Below are 10,013 nucleotides of genomic sequence, written 5' to 3' on the forward strand. Positions count from 1 at the left end.
TCACACAACAAGCCTCCACTGCATCAGTCTCCATTGCAGCGCTTCAACTTTGACACAGCCATGGTGTTATTTTGGACTTCAATGTAAGTGAAAGCAATCATTTTTAGGATCGGGTGATTATTCTATTTTCAAATAGTGGTAACATAAAATGGACTCGACATTGAGAAACGGCCTGTGTTGGAGACAGTTTGGAGGCAGAGTGCAAAAGAGCTTTGGAGGAGTGGGGTGTGTACAGAGCTGGAGCATAGAGCTACAGTCTGACATTATTGGATTCTGATGAGGTTTAATCTGAAAATCTAAAACAGAAAACTAATAAACCGAAACTTGTCTTTAGGTCAAATGTAGGGCACAAACAATTGAAACGGGATTTCCCAAAAAGAGCTAGCTTCATTCCTATAGTAAGTCATTATAGCTAATAATAGCATCAAAATCAAATGACCATATTTCATTTTCAAAGCATGCATCTTACATGCTACAGTATTTGTTGGCTAGTTTACATGATATGGCTTTGTTGTGAAAGCTTGTATACAGCTACAAGTACCAACATGAGTCCAAAAAGGGCACAGTACAATTATAAAGCTGCAGACAGTTGTTCTAGATAATCTTAATCTGATGATGTAAATAAATTATTACTCAGTGAGTAAACCGGAAAGTCTACATTTCCTCACTGTCTAAGCACATCATGTACTGGCTGCGGGGCGGAACTGCCGGAGAAAATGGACTGCTGTAATCTCCTCTAATCCTCAGCACCAGAGAAATGCCTTCAGTCAGGACACACACACACACACACACACACACACACACACACACACACACACACACACACACACACACACACACACACACACACACACACACACACACCATTTAGGGGTGAATTAATATAGTTATATAAAAGACACAAATAGTTGATTGTGTTGAACGTGAATATGCTCACATAAGTGACTTTGGATCTAGTTCGTAATTCTAGTAGAGAAGTGAAAAAAGGGTCAGATTAAAAGAAATACAGGAATGATCAGATAAGTACAGCTACCCACAATTGCTATGCTGCTATTTGAATCCCCCCTGCTTATTTATGTGGTCCTTAGGATTTATCATGAATTCAAGTTTTTTTAATTTTTAATTTTCATTTAAAAGTCTGAGTGTTGTATCTGTGATGCTATTCAATTATGACTATGCTATAACACCCCTTGTGGTGAGATACAGGTAATGTGCAATATATATGCTGTTAATAACTGTGCAATATATACCTGGCTGCTATATCTTTAAAACTGTTACAGATTTACAGTCATTTTTGTTTTATGCATGCTTCCTAGTTAATATGAAGCTATCTTTGGCTCTTTTCTGCTTTAACACATGTGAATGTCCCCTCTGTGGGAAGAATAAAGGTATTCTGTTTGTTTCAATTGTTTCAATTATTTGGCCAGGATAATCATTATATTAATATTCATTCAGTCTGACGGTTTAAATGTCTCAATGTCTTCCCTTCTTCCCCTCTCACAGGGTACAACAAGCCGCTGTTCAGCCATTTGAAGGAGGAACGTTGAACCAAACGACTGAGCAAAAACATAAAGACAAGAGGGATAAAAGAGAGGGAATGACAGACTAACGCAGAGGGGGGGGGGACACTAAGCTGCTGAAGAGAAAGAAAGGTGGGGGAAAAGTGTGTGAGAGAAATCATTAATCTGTCTGCGTGTGTACCTGCGCTGTGTATATATCGGTGTGCACTCACATCTGTTTGTGTGTGTGTGTAGACTGTGTGTCTACTTTCCAAGGTCACTGCTGAGAGCTAGGAGGAGGGGGGGGGGGAATTAACAAGACCAATGGACAATGACGGCGCTAGCCCTGCAAGAAAGACTGCTCTTAAAGGGACAGCTCCGTCAGGACACAGGTTTGCAGGGGAAACTATATTGAGACATGTAGAGGTTTTATTCATTCATTATCTCAGATGAATCAGAGGCATGCAGGGATCACATATGTGTTTTGAAGCAGAACTGGCAAAAGCTAAGGTAATAAGAAAAGAAATAGCCAGAAGCAGTGTGTTTGAGAGCATGAACTGCTCTTGCCTTCAGTAGCACACACACTCTGTGTTAGCCTGCACTCACGTTGAGAAATACCCGGCAGTATCTCAATACAAAGCCTCTCAGGGGGTTTGAGGCGACAAAAGGCTTTTCATTAGTGAGCTATTGACAGAGGATGAACGAGGAGGTCCAGGTGTGTCTCCGTGCAGGACACAATCCAGACAGACAGACAGACCGGCAGACAGACAGACAGACAGACAGACAGACAGACAGACAGGCAGACAGACAGACAGACAGACAGACAGACAGGCAGGCAGACAGACAGACAGACAGACAGACAGACAGACAGACAGACCGGCAGGCAGGCAGACAGACAGACAGACAGACAGACAGACAGACAGACAGACAGGCAGGCAGACAGACAGACAGACAGACAGACAGACAGACAGACAGACAGACAGACAGACAGACAGACAGACAGACAGACAGACAGACAGACAGGCAGGCAGACAGACAGACAGACAGACAGACAGGCAGACAGACAGACAGACAGACAGACAGACAGACAGACAGACAGACAGACAGACAGACAGACAGACAGACAGACAGCCAGTCGTCCTCAAAAGGTTGTGAGTGATGTTGAGGAGTGGGAGAGAGGCTCCCATACCTGTGCTTTAAAAGAAAAGGCAGTGACCCCTCAGAGTCCTATGTTTTCAGGTCGTTCTCCCTGGCTCTGTCTCCCCCTGACTTCACTCGTCTTTAACAAGCTTTTGACTTCCTTTCTTGCTCTCACTTTGCTTTGTAAGACTCAGTACCTCAGAGAGCCGTCATTGTGAACAGCTCAGCAGATTGATGCAGATTCTCAAACCAGATGGTTAAAGCTTTAACAACACCACTTTTTTTATCCGCAAACAGCAGCCATCCGTCATCCACCCTTTTTCCTCCATCGATCTCTTTCCCTCCCTTGGCTTCCCTCCATCCTCTCCCCCGGCTTGTACCGTCTCTAAATCTTTCCTTCCATCCATCCAACCATCCATCTCCTGACAGAGTTTCGTATGCTCTCTTTTCACCTTCTTATATTTGTATTTCCATCAGCCTTCCTTGTTAATTTATCTTTGTTTGCAAGGATAACAAGAGCTGCTTTCTAGGGCAGAAAGTCTGATGTTGTAAATGTGCAGGTGGACAGTGATAAGCTTTATGTACATATTCCTGCTCATACACATGGTGGTGTACATGTCAGCTGAAAAGAGATCAAACGGATGGCTGAACTCATTTGATACTTTTCCTGTATAATAACAGAGAGATCACAAACCTGGAAGCTTGACACAAATACACAGTATTTCAACTACAGTGCCCAGGAGGTCAAATACTAAACGAGTATACTAAAAAGTACAAAAGTACACAACCTATACAAAGCTACGAGTTAACATTTCGCAACTTGTCACTTTTTAAACGAACACTAAGATGAGCATGTACAACAGATGATATGTGTGCAATCTCAGAGTAATCAGCAGGTTTCCAGCTCTTCCTGTGTGTCTGTACGAGTTAGAAAGGCTGAAATGAGAACAGGAAGTCTAAGTGCTTTCTATTTCCACAATGGCCTCAGATGGTGTCTGTATTCATGGACAGTTGTAGTACTCAGCAGCCTGATAGATACAGCGGACAGACAGTGAGAGGCTTGGAAACACTCGGCCCCGGCTATTTTGTAAATCTTTTTTTCATTTACTATCTGACTGTTTACCATCTGCTATCTGCATCTGGTGAGCCTAACCCTAACCCTGGACTGAATGACCACAGACAAAAAGTTGTTTTTCCAGATGATGTGTTACATTACATTTAACATTACATGTCACTTGTTAGACGCTTTTATCCAAAGCGACTTACATACTCAATACTGTGGGCAATCCCCACAGGAGCAATTTGGGGTGAAGTGTCTCAGGGACACAACCACATGCTGACTGCAGCGGGGTTTGAACCTGTGACCCCCTGAACACCTACGGACAACCCACTACGCCACACGCCTCCATATGTCCGCTCAGTTGTGTACATCTGTCCCACACATTTTCTTTGTCGTGTGTCTGACTGACCTGAGAGTAGAAATTAACCATGGTGGTGGTTTCTATGTCCTTCTTTCCCAGTATTTCCATTTTGACTGGAGCGGTTGGGAACTTGCTTGAGAAGTAGTCCAAGAAGTCCGGCAGGTAGCTGGCTTCTCCATGGACGATCCCCATGACGTAATGAGCTGCCTGAAAAAAAAGGACAGTAACACAATTTCAACTTTATTTTATATTGTATAAATGTACTAAGGGCCCTTTTACAGAAACGTCTTAAGCCTGGTCTGATCTCAGTTGAGGATGACATTTAGGTTTGTTTGTATTACACAACATGTTTCCATAATGCATTTACTTTGGATAGGAATTGAGCTATTACAATAACAAACTGTCCTAATGATAGGATTCAGGAATCCTTAATTAGGAGTCCTGCAGAACTCACAGCGCTCCTGCCAGTGGTTGTACAGATCACACATGCACTATAATAAGAGATACAGGCCATTCTGCTGTGCATTTTGAACATGAATACAGGCATGACAGGGCCTAATGAACAAGCTCATTTTCAGCTGTTGTTTTATACGAAAAGAAAGGAGGACTGAGATACGATAGGACACAGCCATGACTTTTAGAATTGCTTCTGTGATGGAAAGATAAGGTTTTGCCTATCTGTAAAACGATAAGATCACACAAGCAGAACACTTTTCTGTAATGAGGCCCCTGGTGAATATCTGACTCTGCCGTACCTGCGATGAGTCCTCGCTGAAAGACAGGGTGACAAACTCCTGGGCGAACCTCTGCATCTGGCCCGGGGAGAGGGAGGAGAGCTGGGAGGTGTAGGCGTGGGCCACCAGGGCCCCCCCGTTCGGCTGCTTCTCTATGTGGATGTACGGGGCAAACTCCAAGCCCGCCATGCCGGGATAGCTGCACTGATGCTGGGGTTGGGTCGGGGCCTTTGACGGAGAGTTGAGGGAGTCGAGGAGGGCGCAGTTTAAGAGAGATTTGGGGGTGAGATGAGGAGAGGAAGGTACGAGATGTGCAGTTTTGTTGTTGGGTGGAGGGTAAACAGGTAGGGGGGGCTTAAATGGAGACAGGGAGGAGTTCGGAGTGACATCAGAGGATGAGGGAGAGGAGTTGGGAGGTGGGGAAGACGAAGGGAGGAGAAACAGGCCGGCACAAATGGTTTGGCAGGAGCGGTGGTACATCTTCACTCGTTTGTGCTTCTCCCCCTCTTTATGTTTCTTCTTCTTTTTCTTCTTCACTTTTCTGATCTGCAGGTCCTCTGGGTTGATCTTGGCCTTCTCTTTGTCATCTGGATAAAGGGGCAGAGAAAGAGACATTACAACTCTGAGGGGAAGACAGCTTCTAAAGGAGACGACATTCTTTAAAGATTAAAAATAGGTCATTTTGAAAAAGCTTAAAGGGAGTAGGGGGACACATAATTCATGCAGACTTTCTAAAAATAAATCTAGTCTGCTGTGTGATGATGGATCAACAAACCAGCCCACGGCTCTTTCCATCGCTCGCTGTAAGAAGACAGCGTTTACTGTCCTCTTGCAATGATGAGAGCTCACAGAAAGCTTTCAGTAAAATGAGGTGAAGTGAAAACAGGAAATCAAGTGCTGAGGATTCGTCAAAGCAGGTTATATAGAAGGGCCAAACACAGAACAATTAAATCATTTCTATCATATTGTTGTATCATTTACTTTCACTGTTCTTAATCACCAAACCAAAGTGATATCTGATAGATTCCCTATTTTAAAAAACAATACAGCAAAAGATAATGAGTCCTAACTATTGTAGACAGATGACTCATTTCTCCTCCCAGGTGGTGTGTGTTTTCGGGGGTGAATGTAGACAAATAATTTAAGAGGACTGAAATAGCATCCCTGGAAAAAAGCAGATATGACAAAGCCAGGAAACAACCAGAGGAATATCTGATAAGAGATAATAACGCACTGATGTGGAGGCTCCATTTACGGCCTGAGTGTTTAGCACAGTGCTACTGTGTGTGTGTGTGTGGTGGTCTGGTGTGATGTTAGTTCACTTGACATGGCTGTGTTTGATTGAGAAACAGAAGAGGAGAACACCGCTGGGGACAAGAGAGGAAGCAGGCAGACGACACACCACAGGTCGTGGGAGGAGGCCAGAGGAGATTAGTGAGATGGACACAAACTCAGCTGCAGAGACCGAGAGCGGAGGACTGTGTTGGACGAGCGGGAGGGACATCAGTAGTTTCAGAATGAACCTATGTGATACACATGGCTGCATCACAGGCGGAGAGAAGAGAGGCTTGACTAATTAGACTCCACTTGGGACCGTGTGAATGAGAAAAGAAGAGGAGGAGCTCGCGCGCCTGTGTCGTGTGTGTGTGTTGTGGTGTGTGTGTGTGTGTGTGTGTGGTGTCTGAGGGACAAGGAAAAATGGTAATCTGGGTAAAACACGCGAAGTGGGAAGTTAGGCGGAGAGGGGAGTGAGACTTAAACGAGTTCACGTGCTTTAAGCAGAAGAAGTGCAGCTGAGTGGAGGATTCGTGCTGTTGTGTTGTGTGTGTGTGTGTGTGTGTGCTGTTAACATTCATTTGGGAAAGTGTGAGTTGTGTGAGTGTGATTTCTCCATATTTAACTTATCGCTCGGTGCGTTTAGTCTCTCTAAAACAGATAGACATGCAGACAGCGCGGAATTATCAGTCCTTACTATGTAGTGATAGTTGTGTAGACTCGCGCGGCATATAAAATATGTAGTATGCATTTGTTTATTTGTTATGTTTTGAGTTGGGTGTTCGGGTTGTGAAATCAAGGAGATATCTGTTTACTAAAGACATCCACGCACTTGGAGCCTTCACGGCGACATAGCGAGCACAATCGAGACTATCTTTTTTCTGCTGATGACACTGCATACACAGCTACACACACCAACTAGCACACAGCATCATCACGCTAGACGAGGACAGGTCAACTAGCAGACACCTCGCATAGATCCACGAAGCTGCTGCTCGACATCTTACCCATCTCGATTATCATCTCCAGTCTCACACTTAATTACAGCCCAGACATGCAACGCTAGCTAGAACGCTAGCATCATCAGCTGGCACTAGCTCTAACGAGGCACACACACACACAGATAAAGGCGGGTATTATATGTTGGTGGTCTCGTAGTGTAGACAAAAAAGTCGAGATGGTCGCGTCAGCTGGAGGTGAGCACTGTTCCGCTTTGGCTGAAACAATCGTGGTTCTTCTGCCGGTTAAATTATGCATTCGTGGTAAACAACCACCACAGACCCATGAGAGATGTTCAAAAGCAAACACAGTTCTAAGTATGCTCTGCTATGTCAGATGAAGGGTAGTACAGCTAGTGTGTGTTGCCACACATGATCGTTGTGTGGGCGAGAACACAAATGTTTGGTAAGCTATGAAGGCGTTAGATTCCATGTTGTGCCACACTCTCTAGTTTCTTAGGTCTTTGACTCAGGGAGACTATAAAGTTGGAGGCTGTGTGGTTTACGGATTGAAGTAGTGTTTCATGCTTTTTGCTATCATCATCTTGTTGAGTGTTATTACTGCGCCTGCGGCAGAGCTTTAGGGAAATGGAGGAGAACAACACAGCCCCGTCCGTGCATGGATCATGCTCACGTTATTTTATTTTATGAGTTTATCACTGACAAGATAACCCAATAGTTAGTTATTGGTTCATCAGTGGACTTGTTTTGTAAAGAAACCTTTCAGGAGACTTCTCTTGTTTGAAACAAGAAAAGGTGTGTGTGTGTTGTGTGTGTGTGTGTGTGTGTGTGTGTGTGTGTGTGTGTGTGTGTGTGTGTGTGTGTGTGTGTGTGTGTGTGTGTGTGTGTGTGTGTGTGTGTGTGTGTGTGTGCTGTTAACATCCATTTGGAAATGTGTTGTGGCTGGTTCATTCTTACCCAGCGGTTGTGTAAACAAGCGGATACATATACTATGTGTCTGTGTGCGCATGAGAGTATTTTTGATAGTTGCTGCCTCAGCATAATTCACATATCTGCTAACACACACACACACACACACACACACACACACACACACACACACACACACACACACACACACACACACACACACACACACACACACACACACACACACAGATAAAGCGGGAATGAGACAGAATGAAAAAGAGCAAAGGAGCACCGTGTGTGTGTGTGTGTGTGTGTGTGTGTGTGTGTGTGTGTGTGTGTGTGTGTGTGTGTGTGTGTGTGTGCGTGTGCGTGTGCGTGCTTGAGACAGCAAGAAGATATTTGCAGTACAATACCAAAGCTACTAATCTGAAAACTCTTTAACACTAGGCACCCCTCGCCCAATTATACATTCTCGCACACACAGAAATATTTTTTGACGTGTTTTTTGTGTTCAAAATGGCGACAAGAGAAGTGTCGCCATGTGAGTGAAATATCGCTAAGCTCAAAGTTGAATTTAAATGTCGATTACCTTTTCCTTAGTAATAATTTGTCTAAACCTATGATTGAACATTTATTTGTCAGTATCCGATTAAAATTGGCAAAAAATAAATAGACTTTATCGTAGACAGACGCATTGCAATCATCGTTTGTGTCGTATGAGAAGGCTTCAATTAACAATTGTCTTTATTATCAATGAATCTGCCAATAGTTATGTTTATTCACGTCTACACAATGTCAGCAAATGTTCTTGTTTTGTTTGACTAACAGTTCAAAAATCCAACAATGTTTAAATCTGAATGATGAATGATGAGACAAACCGCATACCTCACATTATACAATCCAAATGTGTGAATTTGATCACATAGCAAATGATTAAAGTGATCACCAATCAGATGTTTTCATTAACTTCTTGTATTGATCGACTATGATTGACCAGCTATTCAACATTAACTAGCAGCACCCCTGACAGTAAATATCTCCCTGTTCAATCTCGAAAAACGAGAACAATGAAGGGAATATTAACATCAATAAAAGTTCCATCATTTGGGTTCACGGTTTAAAAACATTTAAAACATGGTGGATGTATTTTCCTCTGACATTTAAAAAACAACGCCCAAGTGTGTGCAAACTGGGATGTCACCTCTTTGCTCACACACAAACACACCCATTTGTATAAGAGCGGACCACATGGCTCGACAGTCGCTGTAAGGTCAGATAAGTGACAAATAAAAAAAACACAGCGGGACACACACACACACACCGCCTCAGAGGTAGTAAAGCAGCCCTGCAGTCAGAATAGCTGATCGCTGTGTATTGATTTTCTATACAAGTTTCCTCAGGGTGCCTCTCTCTGTCGTCATTTCCAATTGTAAACTTAACACTCTCTCAGATTGAATTCTAACTTCTCCCCCCTGACTTCACCACTCCAAACATTTTCTAACTTAGCACTCTGATTAAATGCCTCACTCAGTTTAACTGAATATCTACTCTGTGGTGGGGAGAGCCTCCCTCTTGATTCCCACCATGGATCCTGCAGTGTCTCTTTTATTGTACAAACACAATCACATGCTTGTCTCTCTGGCAGGACCACTTTATCAGCCTCTCCCTCTCATACATAAACTCGTACTGCGAAGATGTAATGCCATACCAAGGACGCTTGTCCACTTCACATTCAGTTTGAAGGTTTAAAATGGGCGGTGGTGGAGAAGTCGATAGGGAGTTGGCTTGGCAACTGGAAGGTCACCAGTTCAAGTCCCGGCAAGACCAAGTGCTACAGAGGTGTCCCTGAGCAAGGCACCGTTCCCTACACTGTTCCCCGGGCGCCGTTCAAAATGGCAGCACACTGCTCCTAACACTAGGATGGGTCAAATGCAGAGAAACAATTAATAAAAGTCTATCTTATCTTATCTTATTAGAGGTGCTACACTTTAAAACGTGACTATGGGTCGTAATAAGCTGCTGAACAATCAACCTATTTGGTCGTTTTTTGCAGGAGGACAGGCTGTATATTTGTGG

General features: G+C 43.6%; 1 protein-coding gene across 1 annotated transcript in view; it reads right to left on the bottom strand.

Moving 5' to 3' along the window:
• The window catches only part of LOC104950472 (round spermatid basic protein 1-like), a gene marked incomplete at its 3' end in the record, with an annotated part of 31,389 nt that overhangs the window by 10,842 nt on the left and 10,534 nt on the right, over positions 1-10,013 (bottom strand). The window contains exons 3-4 of the mRNA XM_010777002.1: positions 4,816-5,381; positions 4,109-4,267 (exon numbers count right to left, since the gene is read on the bottom strand). Of these exons, the coding sequence (XP_010775304.1) occupies positions 4,109-4,267; positions 4,816-5,381 (725 nt within the window). The remainder of the gene's footprint in view (positions 1-4,108; positions 4,268-4,815; positions 5,382-10,013) is intronic.

The sequence above is a fragment of the Notothenia coriiceps genome, unplaced genomic scaffold, assembly GCF_000735185.1.
Source record: "Notothenia coriiceps isolate Sejong01 unplaced genomic scaffold, NC01 NC01_scaffold00017597, whole genome shotgun sequence".
NCBI lineage: Eukaryota > Metazoa > Chordata > Actinopteri > Perciformes > Nototheniidae > Notothenia > Notothenia coriiceps.